Raw genomic sequence first — 26,395 nt, forward strand, 5'->3', positions numbered from 1 at the left:
GTGTTACCATCTATTTCCCTACAGTCTATATCTTCCATATCCTTTTCCACAGTAAATGCTCATGTAAAATATTCATTTAGTATCTCCCCCATTCTCCGTGGCTCCACACAAAGGCCGCCTTGCTGATCTTTGAGGGGCCCTATTCTCTCCCTACTTACCCTTTTGTCCTTAACATATTTGTAAAAACCCTTTGGATTCTCCTTAATACTATTTGCCAAAGCTATCTCATGTCCCAGTTTTGCCCTCCTGATTTCCCTCCTCAGTATACTCCTACTTTCTTTATACTCTTCTAAGAATTCACTCGATTTATCCTGTCTATACCTGACATATGCTTCCTTCTTTTTCTTAACCAAACCCTCAATTTCTTTAGTCATCCAGCATTCCCTATACCTACCAGCCTTCCCTTTCACCCTGACAGGAACATACTTTCTCTGGATTCTTGTTATCTCATTTCTGAAGGCTTCCCATTTTCCAGCCGTCCCTTTACCTGCGAACATCTGCCTCCAATCCACTTTCAAAAGTTCTTGCCTAATACCGTCAAAATTGGCCTTTCTCCAATTTAGAACTTCAACTTTTAGATCTGGTCTATCCTTTTCCATCACTATTTAAAAATTAATAGAATTATGGTCGCTGGCCCCAAAATGCTCCCCCACTGACACCTCAGTCACCTGCCCTGTCTTATTTCCCAAGAGTAGGTCAGATTTTGCACCTTCTCTAGTAGGTTCATCCACAAAGTGAATCAGAAAATTGTCTTGTATGCACTTAAGAAATTCCTCTCTACCTAAACCTTTAACACTATGGCTGTCCCAGTCGACGTTTAGAAAGATAAAATCCCCTACCATAACTACCCTATTATTCTTATAGATAGCTGAGATCTCCTTATAAATTTGTTTCTCAATTTCCCTCTGACTATTGGAGGGTCTATAATACAATCCCAATAAGGTGATCATCCCTTTCTTATTTCTCAGTTCCATCCAAATAACTTCCCTGAATGCATTTCTGTGAATATCCTCCCTCAGTACAGCTGTAATGCTATCCCTTATCAAAAATGCCACTCCCCCATCTCTCTTGCCTCCCTTTCTATCCTTCCTGTAGCATTTGTATCCTGGAACATTAAGCTGCCAGTCCTGCCCACCCCGAGCCATGTTTCCGTAATTGCTATGATATCCCAGTCTCATGTTCCAAACCATGCCCTGAGTTCATCTGCCATCCCTGTTAGGCCCCTTGCATTTAAACAAATGCAGTTTAACTTATTCGTCCTACCTTGTCCCTGCCTGCCCTCACTGTTTGACTCACTTCTGTTCTCAGCTGTACCCGTCTCAGATTGATCTCTTTCCTCACTATTTCCCTGGGTTCCTCCCCCAACTTTACTAGTTTAAATCTCCCCAAGCAGTTAGAACATAGAACATAGAACATAGAACAATACAGCACAGAACAGGCCCTTCGGCTCACAATGTTGTGCCGAACATTTGTCCTAGCTTAAGCACCTATCCATGTACCTATCCAATTGCCGCTTAAAGGTCACCAATGATTCTGACTCTGCCACTCCCACAGGCAGCGCATTCCATGCCCCCACCACTCTCTGGGTAAAGAACCAACCCCTGACATCCCCTCTAGACCTTCCACCCTTCACCTTAAATTTAGGTCCCCTTGTAACACTCTGTTGTACCCGGGGAAAAAGTCTCTGTTTACTCTATCTATTCTGCTGATCATTTTATAAACCTCTATCAAGTCACCCCTCATCCTTTGCCGTTCCAATGAGAAAAGGCCTAGAACTCTCAACCTTTCCTCATACAACCTATTCTCCATTCCAGGCAACATCCTGGTAAATCTTCTCTGCACCCTCTCCAAAGCTTCCACATCTTTCCTAAAGTGAGGCGACCAGAACTGCACACAGTACTCCAAATGTGGCCTTACCAAGGTCCTGTACAGCTGCAACATCACCTCATGACTCTTGAATTCAATCCCTCTGCTAATGAACGCTAATACACCATAGGCCTTCTTACAAGCTCTATCCACCTGAGTGGCAACTTTCAAAGAGTTTTGAACATAGACCCCAAGATCCCTCTGCTCCTCCACCTTACTAAGAACCCTACCGTTAACCCTGTATTCCGCATTCTTATTTGTCCTTCCAAAATGGACAACCTTACACTTGACAGGGTTGAATTCCATCTGCCACTCCTCAGCCCAGCTCTGCATCATATCTAATCCCTTTGCAGCCGACAACAGCCCTCCTCACTATCCACAACTCCACCAATCTTCGTATCGTCTGCAAATTTACTGACCCACCCTTCGACTCCCTCTTCCAAGTCATTAATAAAAATTACAAACAGCAGAGGACCCAGAACTGATCCCTGCGGAACTCCACTTGTAACTGGGCTCCAGCCTGAATATTTACATCTACCACCACTCTCTGACTTCGATCGATTAGCCAGTTTTCTATCCAACTGGCCACATTTCCCACTATCCCATGCCTCCTGACTTTGCGTATAAGCCTACCATGGGGAACCTTATCAAATGCCTTACTAAAATCCATGTACACTACATCCACTGCTCTACCCTCATCCACATGCTTGGTCACCTCCTCAAAGAATTCAATAAGACTTGTAAGGCAAGACCTACCCCTCACAAATCCGTGCTGGCTGTCCCTAATCAAGCAGTGTCTTTCCAGATACTCATAAATCCTATCCCTCAGTACCCTTTCCATTACTTTGCCTACCACTGAAGTAAGACTAACTGGCCTGTAATTCCCGGGTTATCCCTATTCCCTTTTTTGAACAGGGGCACAACATTTGCCACTCTCCAGTCCCCTGGTACCACCCCCGTTGACAGTGAAGACGAAAAGATCATTGCCAACGGCTCTGCAATTTCCTCTCTTGCTTCCCACATAATCCTAGGATATATCCCGTCAGGCCCGGGGGACTTGTCTATCCTCAAGTTTTTTAAAATGCCCAACACATCTTCCTTCCTAACAAGTATCTCCTCTAGCTTACCAGTCGGTTTTATACTCTCATCTTCAACAATACGGTCCCTCTCATTTGTAAATACTGAAGAAAAGTATTCATTCAAGACCTCTCCTATCTCTTCCGACTCAATACACAGTCTCCCACTACTGTCCTTGATCGGACCTACCCTTGTTCTCGTCATTCTCATGTTTCTCACATACGCATAAAAGGCCTTGGGGTTATCCTTGATCCTATTCGCCAAAGATTTTTCATGCCCTTTCTTAAGCTCCCTCCTGGCTATCCTGAATCCCTCCAATGTTCTGTCTGAACCTTGTTTCCTGAACCTTATGTAAGCCTCCTTCTTCCTCTTTACTAGACATTCAACCTTCCCCATCAACCAAGGTTCCCTCACACGGCCATCTTTTTCCTGCCTGACAGGTACACACATATCAAGGACACGTCGTATCTGTTCCCTGAAAAAGTTCCACATTTCAACGACATCCTTCCCTGACAGCCTATGCTCCCAACTTATGCTCCTCAGATCTTGTCTTGCAGCATTGTATTTACCCTTCCCCCAATTGTAAAACCTGCCCTGTTGCATGCACCTATCTCTCTCCATAACCAAGGTGAAAGTCACAGAATTGTGGTCACCATCACCAAAATGCTCACCCACTGACAAGCCCATCACTTGTCCCGGTTCGTTACCGAGTACCAAATCCAATATGGCCTCCTCTCTGGTCGGACAATCTACATACTGAGTTGGAAAAGCTTCCTGGACACACTGCACAAACACCGCCCCGTCCAATCTACTTGATCTAAAGAGCTTCCAATCAATATTTGGGAAGTTGAAATCGCCCATGACTACTACCCTGTGGCTTCTGCACCTTTCCAAAATCTGTTTCCCAATCTGTTCCTCCACATCTCTGCTGCTTTTGGGGGGTCTATAGTAAACACCCAACAAGGTGACTGCTCCTTTCCTATTTCTGACTTCAGCCCATACTACCTCCAAAGGCAGATCCCCCTCAAACTGCCATTCTGCAGCCATTATACCATTTCTAATTAGCAATGCCACATCCCCTCCTTTATTACCACCCTCCCTAATCTTACTGAAACATCTGTAACCAGGAACCTCCAACAACCATTCCTGTCCCTCTTCTATCCACGTTTCTGTGATGGCCAAAACATCGTAGTCCCAAGTACCAATCCATGCCTTAAGTTCACCCACCTTATTTCTGATACTCCTTGCGTTGAAGTATACACACTTGAAACCATCTCTGTGTCCACAAGTATTCCCTGTCAGTGCTATCTTCTCCACAGCCTCCCTACATTCTTAGACATCCTGAAAAACAGCTGGCTTACTTGCTGGACTACAAGTCCGGATCCCATCCCCCTGCCAGATTAGTTTAAATGCCCCCGAAGAGTGCTAGCAAACCTACCTCCCAGGATATTGGTGCCCTTCTGGTTCAGGTGTAACCTTTCCTGCTTGTACAGGTCCCACCTTCCCCAGAATGCAGTCCAATTGTCCAAATACCTGAAGCCCTCCCTCCTACACCATCCTTGCAGCCACGTGTTCAACAGTTCTAGCAAATTTCCCTGCCAGTATATTAGTCTACGGCCAATTTAGGTGCAATCCATTCTTCTTGTACAGGTCACTTCTACCCCAAAAGAGATTCCAATGATCCAAAAATGTGAATCCTTCTCCCATACACCAGCTCCTCAGCCATGCATTCGTCTGCTCTATCCTATTCCTGCTCTCACTAGCTCGTAGCACTGAGAGTAATCCAGATATTACTACCTTTGAGGACCTCCTTTTTAAATTTCTGCCTATCTCTCTGTAATCTCCTTTCAGAGTCTCAACGTTTTCTCTTCCAATGTTGTTGGTTCCAATGTGGACAATGACCTCCAGCTGTCCCCTCTCCCCCGTGAGAACATTCTGCACCTTCTCTGAGACATCCTTGATCCTGGCACCAGGGAAACAACACACCATTCTGCTTTTTCTCTGCTGGCCACAGAAATGTCTGTCTGTACCTCTCACTACAGAATCCCCTAACATAATTGATCTCTTGGAAGCTGATGTACCCCTCGTTGCATTAGATCCAGTCTCAATACCAGAAACTTGGCTGTTTGTGCTACGTTCCCCTGAGAATCCGTTACCCCCGACATTTTCCAAAATAGCGTACCTGTTTGAAATGGGTATATCCACAAAAGACTCCTGCCCTAGGTGCTGACCTCTCTCACCCTTCCTGGAGTTAACCATCTATGTGACTGTATCTGAGACTTTCCCCCCTTCCTATAACTGCCATCCATCGCACACTGTTGCTGTTGCAAATTCCTCATCGCTTCTATCTGTCTCTCCAACCGATCCACTCGATCTGATAAGATTCACATCCAACAGCATTTATGGCAGATATAATCTGCAGTAACCCTTAAACTCTCTTTAAACTCCCACATCTGACAAGAAGTACATATCACTGCAAAAGCCATTTTTACTCCTTCACAATCTACAGACCCAGAAAATAACACTGTCTTATTCCTCGACAAATACTGTCCCCAGGTTAAATTAATAGCTCTGGCTTATATTTTAAGTTTAATCAAGAGACTTATCTCCAAAAACATATAATCAATAAAGAATCCACTATACTCACTACTGCAGCCTTTCTCTTGGACAGACTTAAAACAACAATTAACTTATCTGACTCTGAGCTGTGAAATTCGCCCAACAGTTCCTCCAAGATTAGTTGTGAATTTCACTGTTTGTTAATTTTCCCAGATGCACTCCGATGTCCAGCGATACACGAATTCAAACAACAAAGGCGGTAACTGTGCAGGTTCTCACTCTCTCTCTCCCTCTCCTGCACTGTCCTCACCATGTCCTTCCTTTGTCTGCTCTTCTCCCTTTTAAACTGCTGTTGTTTTGACACCTTTTTCCCAAAGTTCCAAAACAATGCATCAGCATATAAAACAGCAATTGCTGCTGCTGGAATTCGAGGAAATCACCTCCAACACCTAAAATACCTCAAAAAAAAGGAGCAGCTCTTACGGCCAGAAATTTTTCTCGTCCTCCATTTTGGATTAAGTTCATCTACCATCTCTTATTTGCGGTACTCACTTTCTGTTGGATCGGAATTCAATTTGTTAACTTTGAAAGAATGCATACTGTATACACTTGAGTAATAGTCGATCTCATGTAAAAGTTGACCCCGTATTTTTGGCTGAATAATCCAGAATTCTTCACAGATATCAGATCAATGTTTACCAGTTAGTTTGCCAGCCATTATGATCCACTCCAGCTTTCCAGTCTGCCGGTTGTTCCTCTCTGTTGTACCCTGCTCCAGGTTTCAGAATTACCATTATTTTTTTCATTCATTGAGAGAGCATTTGGGCTTCTGCTGATGGTATGGTATGAATTTTGATGGGCATGAATTTCAGCCCTTCAAAAATAGTATCCATCTGATAGACGACCCCATAAACCTGACCTTAAAATGTAGTCAAAATAATTTGACTATTACTTGAGTATATACAATAAGTAGAAACTCTTATTGTTTGATATTTTGAGCTGGCTTTCTCTGACATTGTTCCCTCTTTGTTAATCTTTCAGTCATTCTTTCCTTCTTTTTAACCTGTTCTGTACAAACTTGAGGCCTTTTTTTTCTTTGAATGTCTTTAACTTGTTTAGTCAACCATGTGTGGTGCATCCTCTCCTTAGAATTTCTTTTACAGATCATTCTGCTATAATGCACGTTTCAATAATGCAAAATTGTTATAACACGATTGATGAATTAGGAACACTGTTTCTAAAGTGGTTATAACGCAATTCTGGCCCTGGTAGTTTAAATGGTGCTGCTATTTCATGATTTTCATACAACACAGGGTTGCACAAGCACGGGATTACCAAGTTGTAGCAGAACTGTGAGAAACAAAGCTCACTCACTGCAATAATTTCAGTCCGAGACAATATCTGAATCAGTAGTGCCCTTTATTTCACACTTGCAAGTGGGTGTGATGTCCACAAGGCAGGGACAAAACACACTGAATTCAACAAATACTCGATATTTATATAATTTGGTTCCTACATATTTTTTCTTATTTCATTGTTTCCCCCCCCGTTTATATCCTCCACATCCCTAAGACCGGTACCCATTACTCCTGTTTATCTCGTGTCTTATCCGGTCTTGTCTGTGAAATAAATGCTCATTCCTGTTCTCAAGGCCATTTGCCCTCATCCTGCTGTGGGCACATCCTTGCCTTACCATTATTTACTCCCTCCATCTGTGCCGCCCCTCACAGCATCTTATCATTAAGACTCATTTAATTGGGGTTTGTTCCTGAGTTTCTGTAAAAGTGGGAAACAGATGTTTATACCTATTGTTTGTACAGGCATATTGAGTTTAACTGTCTGTCTTCACAGCATCTTATCACTAAGCCTGTATTTCTACCATTGTGTTACAGTCCCATTTCTTTCTTGCATACATTTGTAGCTAATACAAAAAAAATTATGCATTTCCTCCACACTGATGTGAGTTCATTCACCTTGTATCAGAAATTATAATTAAGAATTGCAGAAGTAACATTAATTTACCATATCCCACAGAACTGACTGTACTTATTGGAGTGCATCTATTCTGTGTACTTTGAAATATCCCTTAAAATAATTTATCTGCCACTGCAATTTTATTGAGTTATCTCATTAACTGTATTGTCATGCTTCTTTTGTCTAATTTTTAAAAAAGCCCTAAGCTATTTAATCTGCTCTCCATGGAGAAGACACCTTGGCACCAGGTTTTCAACACTCCTCTTCAAGAAAAACAGGACAGAACAAATCAGCCTTAAAGGCCTATTTTGTTCCAACGATAATATAGTTGGGTCAGGATTTTAGGAAATGTCTGTGAAAAAGATACTTTCTTAAGGATGCCCTGCGGAGGAAAGCAAATAAAAGTAGCAGAATGATGAAGCAGACAGCAAACTATTGCCAAAAAAGGATGTAGAGAGAACAATGTTTGACTATGTTAAAGAGAGTTCAGGTTTTATAACATATTCGAATGAAGATTTAAAATTCCTTTAATAATGTTGTAATAGAAATATGCTAAGCATTGAAAAACCAATTAAACTTTCTGTTGTATTACCATTTAGGAAGATCTGTAATACTTATTTTTCTTTTTCTTATCCACAGCACAATCTCTTCTGGCATTAGTGCTATGGCTGCAGTCTTTGTGGAAGATTTTATAAAACCAATCTGGAAACCTTGGGAACAGCTTTCTAATAGAATGAAGACTCTGGTCTCAAAGCTTCTAGGTTGTCTTTAAATGAGCAACTTTAAATTTGTTTTTCAATAGTGTGCTTTAGCAACATTCCACATTTTCTTTGTTTTTCCATAGAGGAGTTTTATGTAACTTTTTAATAAGAATCCCACAGATGATCTTGTAAACATAAGAAAGGAAAACAGGAATTCCTGGACATCTATTTATCAAAAAAAACAATAACTGAAAATACATCCCAGTTCAGTCAGCAACTGTTAAAAGCAGTAGATTGTGATATTTTGGCTCTGTTCACTTCATCAGAACGTAGAATGGAGAATGAAAAGATTTCAGTGAGATCAAACAATATAAACAGTAAAAGAACATGAGGAGACTGAGAAAAGGAGAGTTTTTAGACCAAAGATTTTCCATTGCAATCATGTGAGGTGTTTTCTTATAAGCTTATGCTATGTTTTCATATAGGCACCTTGCATTTTAAATTTGGACGTAAGAGTCTATAATGGACATATAAAAATATCAATAGGATGTGAAACTATAGAATGTGAACTTAATTACATTTGATCAATGTGGCCTATTTATCCTTTCATTTCTAACTTGCTTCACCAATGGGTGTAGTTGCTGTTTTGAATCACATGTGTAACTGCCATGTGATATCAGCTAGTAATGTAAAATTTTACACACTTGTTGCTATTTCTTGCTGCATAACAGGTTGAGACACCAAAATTAAAACTGATGGGAGTGAGTTGTGATTAACAGATAGAATATGGAGCATAGGAATAATTTTTTTTAAATAGCTTGGGAAGGTACAGCCAGAGAAATATTACAAGGATTAGTGCTGATTACAATTTATATAAATGGCTTAAATGAGTGTAATGCATCCAAATTTGGTCCAATGCAGGGTTAGGCAGGAAAGTAAGCTGTGCCAAGGATGTAAAAGATTTAGATGGTTAATATAAATTGGAGGAGACAGCCAAGTGGTATTTGCTGAACTGTTAATACAGAGACCTTGGTAATGTTTTGGGGATCCAGGGCAGATGGTGGAATTTCAATGCAATAAAAATCTAGAGCTAAGAGTCTAGTGATGACCATGAAACCATGTTGATTGTCAGGAGAAACTCATTTGGTTTACTAATATCTATTAGGGAAGGAAACTGTAATCTTTGCTTGATTTGGTCTATATATGACTCCAGACAGTAATGTGGTTCACTTTTAACTGCCCTCTGGCAATAAATGGTGACTTAGTCAGCGATGTCCTCATCCCGTGAATGAATGAAACAAAAGACCACAATAGATGGTCTATTATGTGGGAGGAAAAATTGAAACTTTTTTTAAGTAAACAGAGATTAGAAACTTTGGTATCTAGAGGGACTTGGGTTCCACGTATACAAGTCAATGCAAGAGTCGAGAGTGTGTCGCTGAAAAAGCACAGCGGGTCAGGCATCATCTGAGGAGTAGGAGAATCAATATTTCAGGCATAAACCCTTCATCAGGAAGGGCTTATCCCCAAAACATCGGTTCTCCTGCTGCTCGGATGCTGCCTGACCTGCTGTGCTTTTCCAGCGCCACATTCTCAAATTTGATCTCCAGCATTTGCAGTCCTCACTTTCTCCTATAAGTCACTGAAAGTTAACAAATAATCACAGCAAGCAATTAGAATGCATCTCTTATAGTAGTAACATGGCAAGATGAATGACAGAATCAGCCCGGTGAGCCCCATTTTGACAGGAGCATCACACGTCATCTTTTATGCTTTTGGCAAGCAATGTGGCAAGTTTGTTGCTAGGCAGCAGCAAGTTGCCACGAAAGGTGGATTATTGCTTGTTGATGACCAAACTTATCTCGTTATCTTACCAAATAAGTTACTGTTGAGAAAATACGACACGGAAACCAGAGTGACCACCTGGCAGATTGAATGGCTGCTAATGGGGACAATCAGTGGCTAACAATGTGTGGAAGAGCAGACCATGTGATAAAAGGCCTGGTGTGGGGGAGTTTAGGTAGGGACATGGGAGAAGGTGCCTCAAGCCCTAAAGTTGTTGAACTCTGTATTGAGTCCATAAGGCTGTAGAGTTCCCAAGTGGAAAATGAGGTACTGCTGTTCCAACTTGTACTGATCTGTGCTGGAGCACTGCAGCAAGGCCTGACATGAATGTTGACCAGGGAACACAGTGGTGTGTTGAAGTGGCAGGCAACTGGAAACCTAGGGTCTTTTTTGTGGACAGAACGTAGATGTTCTGCTAAGCAGTTACCTAGTCTACGCTTTGTCTCCCTAGTGTAGAGGACACCACATTGTGAGCAGCAAATATAGTAAACTAGATTGAGTGAAATGCAGGAAAGGTGCTGCTTCACCTGGAAGGTATGTTTGCGCACTTGGATACTGAGGAGGGGAGAAGTAAAGACGCAGGTGTGTAACACCTTCTGTGGTTGCAGGACAAGGTGCTATGGAGCTCTCAGGGAGTGAAGAAGGAGTGGATCAGGGTGTACCGGAGGGAACGCTCCCGACAGCAGAGGGGAGTGGAAAATGTCTCTGGTGGTGGCATCCTGCTGGAGGTGGCAAAAATGGCAGTTAATAATCCTCTGGCTGTGCATGCTGGTGAGATGATTGATGAGGATAAGGGGGACCCTATCGCTGTTGTGGGCGGAAGTGAGGGGGTGATGACTGAAGTGTAGGAGATGGGTTGGAACTGGCTGAGGACCCTGTCAACAATGGTGCTGGGGAATCCTTGGTTGAGGAAGAAGTTGGACATTTTGGAGGCCCCCTTGTCAAAGTTGACATCATCAGAATAAATGCAGTGGAGATGGAATAACTGGTAGAATGGAATAATGTCTTTACTGGAAGCAGAATGTGAGGATTTATAGTCAAGGTAACTGCGGGAGTCGTTTGGATTGTAGAGGATTTGATGGCCAACCTATCACCAGAAATGGAAATAGGATATCGAGGAAAGGAAGGGAGGAGTCAGAGTTGAACCAGGTGAAGGTGAAAGTGATGTGGAAATTGGAAGCAAAATTGATGGTTCGTGATTGTTTACTTGTTGCGAGAATCTATTCATTTGTAATGTTGCAATCTTTTCAATAACTGGCAACCCTGATGTCAGGACTATCCCAGCTGATCAAATATTCTGGTCGATCGAGAGGTTCACATAATCAGTATTAAAATTAAGTAATAAAAACAGAAATACAAAGGGCATACACATCACTGTTATGCTTTATTTACAGCATAAATCACAAATAATAATGCAACTTAGTCTCAGCATGCTCCTGCCCCACTGAACTCATCTCTACCTAACTCAATACTGTCCTATCCCCCTAGTCCAGGAACTCCCCACATATGTTCGAGACATCACCCACGCCCTCCACCTCCTCCAAGACTTCTGTTTTCCCGGTCCCCAATGTCTCATCTTCACCATGGATATCCAGTCCCTCTACACCTCCATCCGCCATCACTTTCACCTTCACCTGATTCAACTCTGACTCCTCCCTTCCTTTCCTCGATATCTTATTTCCATTTCTGGTGATAGGTTGGCCATCAAATCCTCTACAATCCAAACGACTCCCGCAGTTACCTTGACTATAAATCCTCCAAGCCCTCCGTTTCTTCCTCTCCCGACATCCCCAACAGTACCCTTCCACTGACACTCTCATTTGTTTGCCTGAATTGGTCCTCACTCTTAACAATTTCTCCTTTGAATCCTCCCACTTCCTCCAGACCAAAGGGGTAGCCATGGGCACCCATATGGGCCCCAGCTATGCCTGTCTCTTTGTTAGCTATGTAGAACAGTCCACCTTCTGTAGTTACACTGGCACCACTCACCACCTCTTCCTCCGCTACATTGATGACTGCATCGGCGCCACCTCGTGCTTCCGTGAGGAGGTTGAGCAGTTCATCAATTTCACCAACACATTCCATCCCAACCGTAAATTCACCTGGACCATCTCTGACACCACCATCCCCTTCCTGGACCTCTCCATCTCCATTAATGACGACTGACTTGACACTGACATTTTTTCACAAACCCACCGACTCCCACAGCTACCTGGATTACACCTCTTCCCATTCTACTTCCTGCAAAAATGCCATCCCGTATTCCCAATTCCTCCGCCTCCGCCGTATCTGGTCCCAGGAGGATCAGTTCCACCACAGAACACACCAGATGGCCTCCTCCTTTAGAGACCGCAATTTCCCTTCCCACGTGGTTAAAGATGCCATTCAATGCATCTCGTCCACATCCTGCACCTCCGCCCTCAAACCCCACCCCTCCAACCGTTACAAGGACAGAACCCCCCCCGTGGTGCTCACCTTCCACCTTACCAACCTACGCATAAACCGCATCACCCGCCGACATTTCCGTCACCTCTAAACGGACTCCACCACCAGAGATATATTTTCCTCCCCACCCCTTTCCGCCTTCCGCAAAGACCGTTCCCTCCATGACTACCTGGTCAGGTCCACGCCCCCCTACAACCCACCCTCCCATCCTGGCACCTTCCCCTGCAGGAATTGCAAAACCTGTACCCACACCTCCTCCCTCACCTCTATCCAAGGCCCCAAAGGAGCCTTCCACATCCATCAAAGTTTTACCTGCACATCCACCAATGTCATTTATTGTATCCGTTGCTCCCGATGCGGTCTCCTCTACATTGGGGAGACTGAACACTTCCTAACAGAGCGCTTTAGGGAACATCTCTGGGACACCCGCACCAATCAACCCCACCGCCCTGTGGCCCAACATTTCAACTCCCCCCACCAACTCTACCAAGGACATGCAGGTCTTGGGCCTCCTTCACCGCCGCTCCCTGATCACCCGACTCCTGGAGGGAGAACGCCTCATCTTCCGCCTCGGAACACTTCAACCCCAGGGCATCAATGTGGACTTCACCAGTTTCCTCATTCCCTCTCCCCCCACTTTAACCCAGTTCCAACCTTCCAGTTTAGCACTGTCCCCATGACCTGTCCTACCTGCCTATCTTCCATTCCACCTATCCACTCTGCCCTCCTCTCTGACCTATCACCTTCATCCCCACCCCCACTCACCCAGTGTACTCTTTGCTACCTTTCCCCACCCTCCTCTCTGACCTATCACCTCCATCCCCACTCCCAGTCACCTATTGTACTCTATGCTTTCTCCCCACCCCCACCCCCTCTCATTTATCTCTCCACCCTGGAGGCTCCCTGCCTCTATTCCTGATGGGCTTTTGCCCGAAATGTCGATTTTCATGCTCCTCGGATGGTACCTGACCTGCTGTGCTTTTCCAGCACCACTCTAATCCAGACTCAGGTTTCCAGCTTCTGCAGTCCTCGTTTTTATCTTAGTCTTAAATAAACTTACTGGCAGAGAGCCTTCTCACTTGTATCCTTAACTGACTACTCGGACATCTCAGAGACCGTGATAATGCAGTAAACCTCCAGCATTTCAAGATGTCGTTTTTGGTGGTTTATCAAGAGTGCTAGTTCATAAGGTGCCAGTTAAAAAAAAGTTTGCTATAAATAGTAACTGTGCAGTACAGAAATCTGGGCTGTGCATTCTATCAACCTGAGTCTAAAAAGAGAGTAAGTTGTGGAATTTTGTGTAGTTTGATAAAACGTTTATGATGATTCCTGGGATAGTGGGATTTGATTTTCAGTGCACTACCCCAGTGTGACATGAGAGGGTTGAAGTCCTTGTTTATTGATACCTAAGGATCTTTATCTTTCTGGGGCTGGGCAGGTGACTGGTCTCTGTCAGTTCTCTGAGTACCAGCAGTCTGGGGTTTTTTTTCTCAGCCAGTTGCAGAGCCGATACAGTGATGTGCTCACCAGATTGTGAACCCATAATTTCCAGCCCTAATATTCTCACTGAGGTGTCAGTAACTGAGCTGGAGAAGAATGTAGGAAGCAGCCCTGTTGATGCTTTCACTGAGGCCTTAGTACTCTTCTCCTCAGAAGTCCATGAAGTGCTTCTAGGAGTGTGGGCTGTTGCTCTGCAGAAGTGGTTTAGATACTGGTTGTTGGATCAAATTTCTGCAGATAACTGCAAGACGCAAGAGAGAAGGCATGTAGTTAGAAGTGGTGTGCAATGAACAAAACTGAAAATGGGATTAATGTGAGCATTGCAATAGAATGAAGTATTTACTCAGTTGGCAGGACATTGACATCTCTGTATCCCTGCAGAGTAGTCCCAGTCTTCTCCTGCAAGGCCCAGGATTCTCTTCTCGTAGTGGCTGACGAGTCTAATGTCAGTCACACTTCCACCTTTACAGGCTTGCTCTGCCCTGTTATGTGCAGAGAGTCTCATGTATTGAGAGAAAAGGAAGATTTGAGTGGGGTGAACATGAGTGGATTGGTTGTTAATCTTTGTGGAAACCAGATGTTTTAAGGGAGTGAGGAGTCACTGCAGAAGACATGTAGGTTTAGTGGTGTGGGAAGTTGGGGATGATGACAGCAGGTGAGGGAAGATGTTGCAGAGTATGAGCCTTGGTGTGAGATTTGTGCAGCAGCAGCGTGAGTGTGAGGTAGTAGAGAGAAGAGTGTGACACTTAACCTGGTGAAATGGAACAGATCATACTTACAGCACTTTTGGCCATTCTTCCAGCCTGTAGGTATGGGACAGACCTGGATGGCAACTTCAGACCAGACTGCAAGGGTCTGGTGGTCTCCTCTACCTGTACTCCAAGACGTGGACAGCCCTCCTTTACATCATCCCCTCAACAAGGTCCCCTTTGTCTCTGTCAGAGAATCACAATGCCATCTTCCCCCTTTTTGAAATCTTCCAGAAGCGTACATGAGCAAGCAAGACAGCTTCAGGCTGCCAGTTCTCAACTGGGTTCACAGCAACTGTTTAAAGCTGGAACATTTCAGCCTGTGGATATCCGCCAAATAGTGAGCTATTCTGGTAATGCAAGGTTGGGCCCCGAATTGAATATGACAAATGCTGCAGGGGCAGGAGAGGAAGTTTCTGAGGCACGTTTGATAAGACTTTGCATGAGAACTTGCTCGGCCTTTTCCATTGGCGGGAAAGAACCCTCCAAAAAACGTGATGTAATTCGAATTTAGCCAAAATAAAATCTTAAGATACAACCCAAATAGTTTACTGTCCTATGCAAAGGAATTGGAGTACAAGCATAAAGATGCTATACTGAAATTGTATAAGGCCTTCAGATCAAATCAGGAGTTTTTTTTTCATTCCTTCCGGGAATGTGATCATTTGTTGCTCATTTCTAATTGGTCTTGAGAAAGTTGTGGTGGTGAACTGCCTCTTGAACTGCAGTACTATTAGGAACGGGGTTCCAAGTTTTTGACAGAGTGATAGTTAAGTAATGGTCAATCAATTCCATATCATGACGGGAAACTTAGAATTGGGGATGTTCCAATGCAATAATTATAGTTGGCAAGGTAGAAAACAGTGGTACACAATGTTTATAGTATCAAGGCACACTTTAGTGAGACAAACAATTCACAGCATACCCTTTTTTTCCAGCTGTATTGGTTGTTCATAAATGTCACATTTACTTTGGGTTACTATAGTTACAGCTTTGTTGGAGAGATTTGCAACATAGTGCATGTAACAAGCTAAAGAAGGATCAAAAACATTAACGCACAAGATACATTTTCAAATTCTTCTTGACACAACTATTTGTAACTATTCTCACATGATAGCCATCACATCGTGGTCAGTAATGCTAAATGTTGATGCTTGGCTCCCATTTCTGCATACAAGATAGTGAACAAGCGTGATTTCAATAGTCATGATTTTATATCATTCACAATTTTCATGACTTGTTTCTAATATTGCAGCTAACTCTGATGGCTTTATTTTGTCCACAAGGTGGAGGATGCAATGGATGATCTGAATGTCAGACCTTTACTCTTCCATCTTACATGACAAATTCTTTGACTTTCCATGTCATGATGATGGCTTCAACACATGGCCCAGATAAGTTTATTTTTCCCCAAGTAGGTATATGTAACCTGAAATATTTCTTCAGCAGTTGCATGGCTTGGTAGCTCCTTACAAAAGAAATAAATTCTCCTGAATGGAGTTCCCATCAACATACTGAATGTTAGCCAGCAGTTGATAGTGACTGTTTATTATCAGTGGACCCAGAACCTGAAAGGAAACATTAGTTTCTAGCAATTAACTGCTGTTGCAGCACCTCCTCAATATCAATTGACATGTCATCAATTTGCCATTTAAGAGAATAGAATTTTGTTGATCTTTTTCGCAGCATCAATTCTTGACATCTGTTATGGACCTGACCAGATCCCCTCAAAATATTTTAAGAAGGTTGCCTGGACCCTAACGTTTTCTTACTTTAAAAGGTAGATGTGATGCAACTCATTAAACAACTTGACATTAAGCAAAACACAATGTATTTAAAGACTATAATGAAAATACAAACAAAACACAGGGGAATTTAGAATAATTTAACTGTTGGGAAACGTAACCGAATAATAGATACAGTACCTGTTACTAATTAACTGTTTCAATATAGTATCATCCCGTTAACACACCCCTTAGCAAAAAGGTAAATTCAGACACAGATTCTTGCATGCAGTTTTCCAATATAGGAGGAAACAACTTCAAGAGATTTCAGAGCAAGCAGCAGTATGAATCATTCACTAAAGCTACCAACTTTTCTAAGATTCCAGGAGAAAGTGAGGTCTGCAGATGCTGGAGATCAGAGCTGAAAATGTGTTGCTGAAAAAGCGCAGCAGGTCAGGCAGCATCCAGGGATCAGGAGATTCGATGTTTCGGGCATAAGCCCTTCTTCAGGAATGAGGAAAGTGTGTCCAGCAGGCTAAGATAAAAGGTAGGGAGGAGGGACTTGGGGGAGGGGTGATGGAAATGTGATAGGTAGAAGGAGGTCAAGGTGAGGGTGATAGGCCAGAGTGGGGTGGGGGCGGAGAGGTCAGGAAGAAGATTGCAGATTAGGAAGGCGGTGCTGAGTTCGAGAGATTTGTCTGAGACAAGGTGGGGGGAGGGGAAATGAGGAAACTGGAGAAATCTGAGTTCATCCCTTGGGGTTGGAGGGTTCCTAGGCGGAAGATGAGGTGCTCTTCCTCCAACTGTCGTGTTGTTATGGTTTGGCGATGGAGGAGTCCAAGGACCTGCATGTCCTTGGTGGAGTGGGAGGGGGGGGGTTAAAGTGTTGAGCCACGGGGTGGTTGGGTTGGTTGGTCCGGGTGTCCCAGAGGTGTTCTCTGAAACGTTCCACAAGTAGGCGGCCCGTCTCCCCAATATAGAAGAGGCCACATCGGGTGCAGCAGATGCAATAGATGATGTGTGTGGAAGTGCAGGTGAATTTGTGGCGGTGAATCTTTCTTCTGAGATTCCAAACGGTTTATGACTACTAAAGCTAAAAAAAAACTAGAAAGCCTGGTCTATGAGAACTGGCCATTCCCATTCAAGCTGCTTCCATTGTTCCAACTTTTTAAAGGCCGATTAACTTGTTTACTTAGGACAGCTCCAGTAGCTAGTTCAGCACCTCTGCCATTACAGACTCTCTTAAAAAAAACTAAGACAAAATAACCTTTTTAAAGTGACAGCATTGTCACCACATTTACATTTTTTTACATGCAAGTATGATTAAGGTATTGGCAATGATCAGGATTTTGTTTGTTTTTGTTACAAACTCAACCAGGTAACTAGACTCTTGAGCTTTATCCAGTTCCTGCACACACTCCGTCAGACATTGGTTATGCTTGATGTTTTGTTCTCTGAAGATCTGAATGTATTTGTTCGCAACAGATGGACATTTCATCTCATAGCCTATCTAGAGTGCAGGCAGAGGCCATTGAGTCTGCATCAACCCTCAGAAGAGCATCCTACTCAGGCCCTGCCCTGTATCCTATCTCCCCATTACCATGGTCAATCCACCTAATCTGCACATCTTTGGACAGTGAAACTAAACTGGAGCACCCAGTGGAAACCCATGAAGACATAGGGAGAGTGTGGAAACTCCACATAGACTGGAATCAAAACTGGGTCCCTGGCTCTATGAGGCAGCAGTGCTAACCACTATGCCACATATGTAAATTCTTTCTTAATTTACTTTGTACCATTGCAATGTTGGCCAACTCATGTCTGCAAATGAGATATTCAAATGAGGGGTAAGTGGCATCTCCTGTTCATGAAAATCCAAAAGCCACATAGTTCTCACTGTGCTGCCTCTGAACAATTGTTGCTTTTCCCGTTGGGTTCAGATTTTTTGTTGACTGAATCAGCAGAAAAATTGATATGTTTATCAAGAAACATATCAATTGCTTCTTTGAATTGATTTTAAGACTTAGATCAGTGGCTTACCTAAGAACATTACAAAAATATGCACCTTAAAATCTGTGCTAAAGTCGAAACATGTCCAGGCAGACTGGCCAGTTCAATGGTTGCTCAACAATCATGCACCTCTTAATTCCATGTATGCAGGTTCTTTGCATCTTGGAGATTTTATCCTCAATCACCGCACATGCGAATGTTTGGGCTTGCGCATCTGCAAGCAGGCTGCACACCAAGCAGATTTCCCAACATCAACCGAATCTCTATCAGAAGTCGACACAAAGCAGTGCTACTTCCCGAGAACTTTGCAGCAAACTTCTCATATCCCTCAGTTGATCTCTGGAGTCCCATGTTTGAAAAGTGCTGATGAAGAAAATTTAGATGTTGCAGCAGTGCATCTTGTATATGTAAAACATTGCTGTCACTGTGCGCTGAGGTGGTTGGAGTGATGTTGAAATAATAGGGTTGCAGTGCTGACCACATGGGCTGCTCTGTCCTGGATGGTGTTGAGCTACTTGAGTGTCATTGGGGTTGAACTTAAACAAGCAAATGGAGAGTATTCCAAGACATTCCTGATTTATTCCGTGGACATAGTAGATTAGCTTTGGGAAATTGGGGGGGAATTACTCATCATTGAATTGTCACTTCTAAACTTTGTTTCAATTTATTCATAGAATGTGGGCATCATTTGTTAGGCTTGCATTTAGGGGTCCATCACTAACAGACTAGAGGATTCTGGAGTCACAATTAGGCTAGACTAAGTAAGAATGGCCAGATTTCTCTCTCTAAAGAGCATTAGTGAACCAGATGTGAATTAACAACAATCAGCTTAGTTACATAATTGCTAATAGGTTAGATTTTTAGTGATTTCAAATTTCCTCAATCTGTTATGGTGCAATTTAAGTCTATATGCATCAGAATATTAGCCTGAGTTTCCTGAATAAATTGTCCAGCGACATCACCACTACACCACCACTTCCCCCATTCCTATATTGAGAGTAGTTAAGTCAGAGAATGGCAGATTTTAAATACTAAGGGATATTGGAGTATTGCTGAAAAGTGTGAAAGTAGGAGGTCAACAATAACTAAAACATTGATGAAAGGAGACTAAAAATTGAAGCTTTTTGTATTTCACTTGTCAGAACCAGGACACAAAAAACAGCCTTGAGAAAGGAAACACTGTTGTATACTGCTAAGAATGGTCAATCTTAATTCTCAGACCAAGCAGGTATCTTTTGATTGGACAGGGCTTTGCCATGGTGATGCCGTTCAGTTTACCTGGCTGCATCATCCCTTGTTTTTAAAAGAATGCAACATACATCAACATTGATCATATTGCAATGGATTCCTTTTAGGCCCAGCTCTATCAAATATTTATCAACTATAACCTCGAGTGAAGGGATCTAATGGCCCACTTCTACTTCTCTTAATTACATTCTTTTAAATATTTTATCTAAGTGTTTTGTAGATGCTATTTGAAAAAGGAATATTTAATTGGATTAATCTATTGCTCTCTGATCATGTGCAGCTATGATATTTGGGCTTGGGACAATAGGCCTGGCCGTGGTAGTCTCTTTCTTACAAGGAAATATAGTGCAGGTAAACATGTTTGAAACATTTATCAAATAATGTTTATGGAGTTATGAAGGTACATTTTAACAATGTAGATATGTTTCATTTTACTTAGCTAAGATTATAGCAAGTGTGATTCTGAATGTAAAAATTTACTTTTCTTTACCATTCTTCTCAGGCTGCACTAAGTGTTGCAGGAATAATTCAAGGACCAATACTGGGTGTGTTCACTTTAGCAGCATTGTTTCCAAAGAGCAATGGCAAGGTATGTTATGTATTCATAAATCAATGGAGACACTTGTCTAAATTGGTAGTGTTTTGGTATTGAAAACAGTGAAAAGCATGGCACTAGGGTCTACAAATGTGTTATGTGTGCGAACCATTGTAAGACCAAAAGATAAAAGAGCATGAATTAAGCTATTCAGCCAATCAAATCTGCTCCACCATTAAATATGGCTGATATGTTTCTCAACCTCATTTTCCTGCCTTTTCCCCGTAACCCTTGACCCCCTCTTCTAGCCTTTCATCAGGGCCAGCAAAACAATAGGTCAGCTAAATTTGTAAGGCTTGTTTGCAGATATTATTCAGGAATATTAGCTAGCAATACAGTAAGCAGGGTACTCTGAAATAGTTCTATTTTCCTAATGTTAATGCTAAACAAACAAAACATGTAATGTCCAAAAGTTTGGTGTTTAGGAAAGGGCAGATCTACCAGACATGAACTTTTGCAGACATTTAAAGTGGAACCTGGTTTTGTATGCATGCTATCCTGTCTAAAATGATCACTTCAATAACATTTTTGTGTTGAATACACTGCTATATAATGTAGATGAAACAGGTGTCAGAAGAGGCAACAAGATGAGTCTCCAGGGCTGAAATAAAAAAAACATGCTTGTGAGCTGCCACTGAGCAAGAAAAAAAAACAAAGATCACAGTGACAACACAATTTAAGAGAAAATGGCTGCAATCCTTCCGGCTGCAATAGCTATGGATTTGTTGAGGAAACCAAAAGAATTACAAGCACTTTACCACTGCAGGGAAGAGACTTTCAAAATACATTCCACCCAAATCTCTTTGAATAGCTGAAAAAAACACAGCAGAAACTTTATAAGCTTTGAAGGCTTATTTTGAGCCCAAAGGTGAATGTAATGTATGAAGAGTACCTATTCAAAACTAGGGAACAGATTAAAAAGTGTGCATTGATCAGTATGGATTATTAGTACTAAGGATCAATATATTATGCCATTAACTCAGCATGTATAAACTTATACAATTAAAAGAAGAGTTAATTAGAGGCAGGACTATATTTGGACTAAGGAATCCAAATGTGAAGCCATACCTACTGAGAGGAGACAATTTACGTTCAGGAGAAGAATTGACATGTACATAAGTGCTGAGGTTGTTAATCTACAGATCCAGTGAATTCATGCAAAACAAGCCATGTCTTGCATTATCCTGACAGATGCTCCAGGCATGTGAGGCAGAACAACTACAGATAAGGGACAGGATGCAAACACTACTCTGCAAGGTTAGATTGCATGGAGTCAAGGGTGAGCTAGCAAATCGGATACATAATTGGCTTGATGATAGGAAGCAGAGAGTAATAGTTGAGGGATGCTTCTCAGACTGGAGACCTCAGGGGTATACCTCCCGGGTTGGTGCTGGGCCCATTGCTGTTTGTTATCCATATCAATAATTTGGACAAGAATGTGAGGAAGGCTATCAGAGATCTCAGCAGGACATTGATCAGCTAGGGAAGTGGACGGGAAAAATGTAAAATGGATTTTACTATAGATAAATGTGAAGTGTTGCATTTTGGAAATTCAAATTGAGGTAGTTTCATGGTGAATGGCAGGGCCTTAAGGAGTTTAGTGGACAAGGGACCTTGGAGTTCAGAAGCATGGTTCTCCGAAAGTGAAGTCACGGGTAGACAGGGCACTGAAAAAGGCTTTTGGCACACTGGTCTTCATCAGTCAGGGTATTGAGTGTAAAAGTTGGGAAGTTGTGTTGCAGTTGTACAGGACATTGGTGAGGCCGCACATGGAGTATTGTGTTCAGTTTTTGTCACCTTGCTATGGGAAGGATGTTATTAAACTGGAAAGAGTACAGAAGAGGTTTACAAGGATATTTCCAAGACTCAATGGTCTGAATTTTAGGGTGAGGTTGGACAAGCTAGGACTTTTTCCTTTAGAGTGTAGGAGACTGAGAGGGGATCTTAAAAGAAGTATGTAAGATCATGAGAGGCATGAATTGGGTGAATGCATTCAGTCTTATTTCCCCAGAATTGGGGAATTGAGGACAAGAGGGCATCAGTTTAAGGTGAGGGGGAAAGAATAAAAGAATACCTGAAGGTCAATGTTTTTATACAGGGTGGTACACATGTGGAATGAGCTACCAGCGGAAGTGATTGAGGCAAGTATGTTAACAACGTGTAAAAGGCGTTTGGACAAATACATGAATAGGAAAGGTTTAGAAAGATATGGGCCAAGTGTTGGGAAATGGGATTATTGTGCTCAGACATTTTGGTCAGCATAGACCAGTCTGGGCCGAAGGGCCTATTTCCATGCTGTAGGGCTCTAGGACAGTTTGACTCTAAGACATTATACAGAAAAGGAGGCATATCCAGCATGAGGAGATCACCATTCTCACTGCAAAAGAGCCGAATCATTTTTCGTAAAGCACATTATTAAAATGAAGCAGGTGGTACAGATGGCCACTGGAAAGGTAGTGGTTGAAGATTCTGATAGATCACTACACATCTCACACAGATTAGTTCAGCCAAGTCAAAGGTGAGACATAGTTTGTGATTGTGTTAAAATAAGACTACAGAAGGAAAACATCAGGTCAACCTAAAATGGTAGCTACTCGTGCTTCATGTTATATCATGGTCTTCACAGACTTGTACAAAGTAGCTCAAGATGTTGATTCAAAGATGAAGCCCTCGAATATGTGATGATACTGTCACTTTAAAAAGATTATTTTGTCCTTGGTTTTCATCAAGAGAGGTTGTAAAGAGATGCTGAAATGTCTACTTTAACTATGACAGGGAAGTGGCCAGTTCTCCCAGTACAGGTTTTTCTAGTTTGATTTAGTTGTACCAGAGAACCTGCTGTAGTCCAGAGAAAGGTTCCAAGCTTCAGCAGATGATTCTTGACTGACTTTTCTCTTTGAAATCTCTTCTGCCTGTAAGAACCTATATTTGAATTTACTTTTTGCCAAAGGGTGTATTTATGGAATGTTACAGGAATTGGAACAGCTCTTTAGTTAAGTTGCGGTGTTGGGTCAGTTAATTTTCCAATAGTTAAGATATTCTAAATTCCCTTTTCTTTTGTTTGTGTTTCAACCGTAGTGTTTAAATAAATTCTGTTTTGCTTAAAGCCAGGTGGTTTAACCAGCTGCATCACACCTGGAATATTCACTTCACATCTGCCTTTAAAAGAAGAAAACTTAGGGTCCAGGCTACTTTATTAAAATGTTTTGAGGGGGTCTGGCCTGGTCCATAATAAATACTGTACAAGGCTAAGACTATATGATAGTTTTATACTTATGCTGAGAAGATAGATTATTTTGTGATCCTATGACAATAAATTGAAAAAGAATCTGGAGTTCCAAGTCATAGACGACAAAGAAATAGAACTACAATCTGAAGCAAGTCAAAAGATTAGGGTAGTGTCCCGCAATATGTTAAGAGATTTGCAATGTGGGCCATTGCACCGTGCATGAATACAAATTTGTGTTCACAGAATTAGGATGCCTTCTAGTAGAATGTCATATCAAAGTAGATGGGAATGCAAGTCCAATTCAGCATCTGCTGAGTGAAGTTCCAGCTACCCTCAAAGGAGAACCTGGAAGACAAGACAGAAGAGCTGAAAAAGAGTTGAGAATCAAGAAAGTGACAACTTCTACTGAACAGATTTTCCACATAGTAGCAGTGAAATCTGCAAATTATTTTTATTTACTGTGGGACATGGATGTCTGTGGCTGGTCAGCATTTATTGACCATATTGTCCATTAGCTGCCTTGGGGAAGATGGTGGTGAGCTGCCTTATTGAACCACTGCAGTCCACATTGTGCACATTTGTTGATGTTTGCTTTGTTCCACAAATCTGGACGACCCACGTTTTCTGTACAATAGCAGTAACTTTATCATCGGACAGCCGGCAGCAGATTCAAAGCGTCTCTAAAGTAGCCATGTGTCTACTTGTAGTGACACTTCTTCATGAATCTCTGCCTTACACATAGAAACGGTGTATTTTATAGGAATTAAACAAAGGTATATCAGTCACATGGGCGATTGTCATCATATAGTTTAAAGTAGGTAATTATGAATTTACAAAGCTCGATGAATTTCGATGTCCTATGATAATGTGTGAATGGATTTCTTTATCATGATTATGTGTTGATGGGAAGAAATTAAGGCAGAAAGGTTCACATACTATGCTAATGTGGAGGGGAAGTAAAACAACGGGAGTGAGAGGCATTTTAACAGGGTTGTGGCCAAGGCTATCAGTCTTGTCTGGAAAGGGCAAATTCCTCTGTCTGGGGCTACGGGGGGAAATCCACATGTGTGGCTCCACTAGGTTCTATTTCTGAGATACAGTCAGCCTTCCCCCTACTGAGACGTTCTGTCTGTATTGTAAGAGTATCGGTTTTCAATTGATACTGCAATAAGTCCTTTGGCAGTGGAATGTTTAACCCTTGAGTCCCCAGTGTGTCCTGAAACAGAAGCAAAGCATGGAACTGACCCCTCTGTGGCATTTTAATTTCCTCACATTGACCCACAATGCCACTAGAGAAGGGCTCATGCCCGAAACATCGATTCTCCTGCTCCTTGGATGCTGCCTGACCTGCTGCGCTTTTCCAGCAACACATTTTCAGCTACATTCTAGCTTTCTTCAACAAACTTAAATATATTACTCTGTGTCATTTCATTAATATATTCTGTAAATAGATATGGCTCCAGTACTAATTACCTTGAGGTAGGCCACATGATACAGGTACCAATTTGAAAAATTCCTTGTTTATTCCTTTTCGCTGCTTCCTGTCCATTAACCAATCGTTTATTCACGCTAGTATATTATCTTCAACTCCATAGGCTTTGTCTTGCACATTAGTCTTGTATGTTGTAGCTTAGAACATAGAACATAGAAAAATACAGCGCAGTACAGGCCCTTCGGCCCTCGATGTTGCGCTGACCAAAGCCTACCTAACCTACACTAGCCCAATAACCTCCATATGCTTATCCAATGCCCGCTTAAATGACCATAAAGAGGGAGAGTCCACCACTGCTACTGGCAGGGCATTCCATGAACTCACAACCCGCTTGTTGAATAGTTTTTGGACATCCAAATATACCACACCTACAATCCCCCACTCCATTTTATTTATGCAAGTATTTACATTCACAAAAACATTAATACATTTGTCAAGCTCATTTTTCATTTTATAATGTCATGTGAACTTTCTGATCTCTGTATGGTTTTCTAAGTACATCATTAAGGCTTCCTTAATAAGAGATTCCAATATTTCCATGATGACTAATGCCACACTAACTGGCTCGTAATTCTCTGTTTTCGGTCTCCCTTCTTTCCTGAAGGTTTATATTACATTTGCTATCTTTTAATTAGTTGGCACTATTCTAGAATTTAGGGAATTCTGAAAAATAATAACCATAGTATCCACTGTCACTGTAGATAACTCTTTTAAAACAGTGAGTTGTAGTCCATCAGGTCCTGGGTACAGGATGAATTGAGGATGCTGTTTCTCCAGTGCAAAAGTTAAGAATATGAGTTGGCTGGAACATGATTACACGCAAACACTTTAAAAACTGTTTGTAAAGCACAGTTTTTCTGTAATGTGGGATTGCACAAGAATGCAACCATCATGTTATAGAAGAACTGACTGTTGCTTTATAGGATTAGTGGTGCTGGAAGAGCACAGCAGTTCAGGCAGCATCAAGGAGCAGCGAAATCGACGTTTCGGGCAAAAGCCCTTCATCAGGAATAAAGGCAGTGAGCCTGAAGCGTGGAGAGAGAAGTCCAGGAAGGGGAGGGAGGTGTCAGAGATGGTCCAGGTAAATTTAAGGTCAGGGTGGAATGTGTTGGTGAAGTTGATGAATTGCTCAACTTCCTCGCGGGAGCACAAGGTGGTGCCGATGCAGTCATCAATGTATCGGAGGAAGAGGTGGGGAGTGGTGCCGGTGTAACTACGGAAGATCAACTGTTCTATGTAGCCAACAAAGAGACAGGCATAGCTGGGGCCCATACGGGTGCCCATGGCTACCCCTTTGGTCTGGAGGAAGTGGGAGGATTCAAAGGAGAAATTGTTAAGGGTGAGGACCAGTTCGGCCAAACGAATGAGAGTGTCAGTGGAA

General features: G+C 42.2%; 1 protein-coding gene across 1 annotated transcript in view; it reads left to right on the forward strand.

Annotated features, from left to right (window-relative positions):
* LOC132827938 (sodium-coupled monocarboxylate transporter 1-like) overlaps positions 1–26,395 on the forward strand; it is a 141,528-nt gene that overhangs the window by 106,033 nt on the left and 9,100 nt on the right. Inside the window, exons 11-13 of the mRNA XM_060844784.1 lie at positions 8,116–8,237; positions 19,979–20,049; positions 20,201–20,287. Coding sequence (XP_060700767.1) covers positions 8,116–8,237; positions 19,979–20,049; positions 20,201–20,287 — 280 coding nt within the window. The remainder of the gene's footprint in view (positions 1–8,115; positions 8,238–19,978; positions 20,050–20,200; positions 20,288–26,395) is intronic.

Source organism: Hemiscyllium ocellatum, chromosome 25 (assembly GCF_020745735.1).
Source record: "Hemiscyllium ocellatum isolate sHemOce1 chromosome 25, sHemOce1.pat.X.cur, whole genome shotgun sequence".
NCBI classification, from domain to species: Eukaryota; Metazoa; Chordata; class Chondrichthyes; order Orectolobiformes; family Hemiscylliidae; genus Hemiscyllium; species Hemiscyllium ocellatum.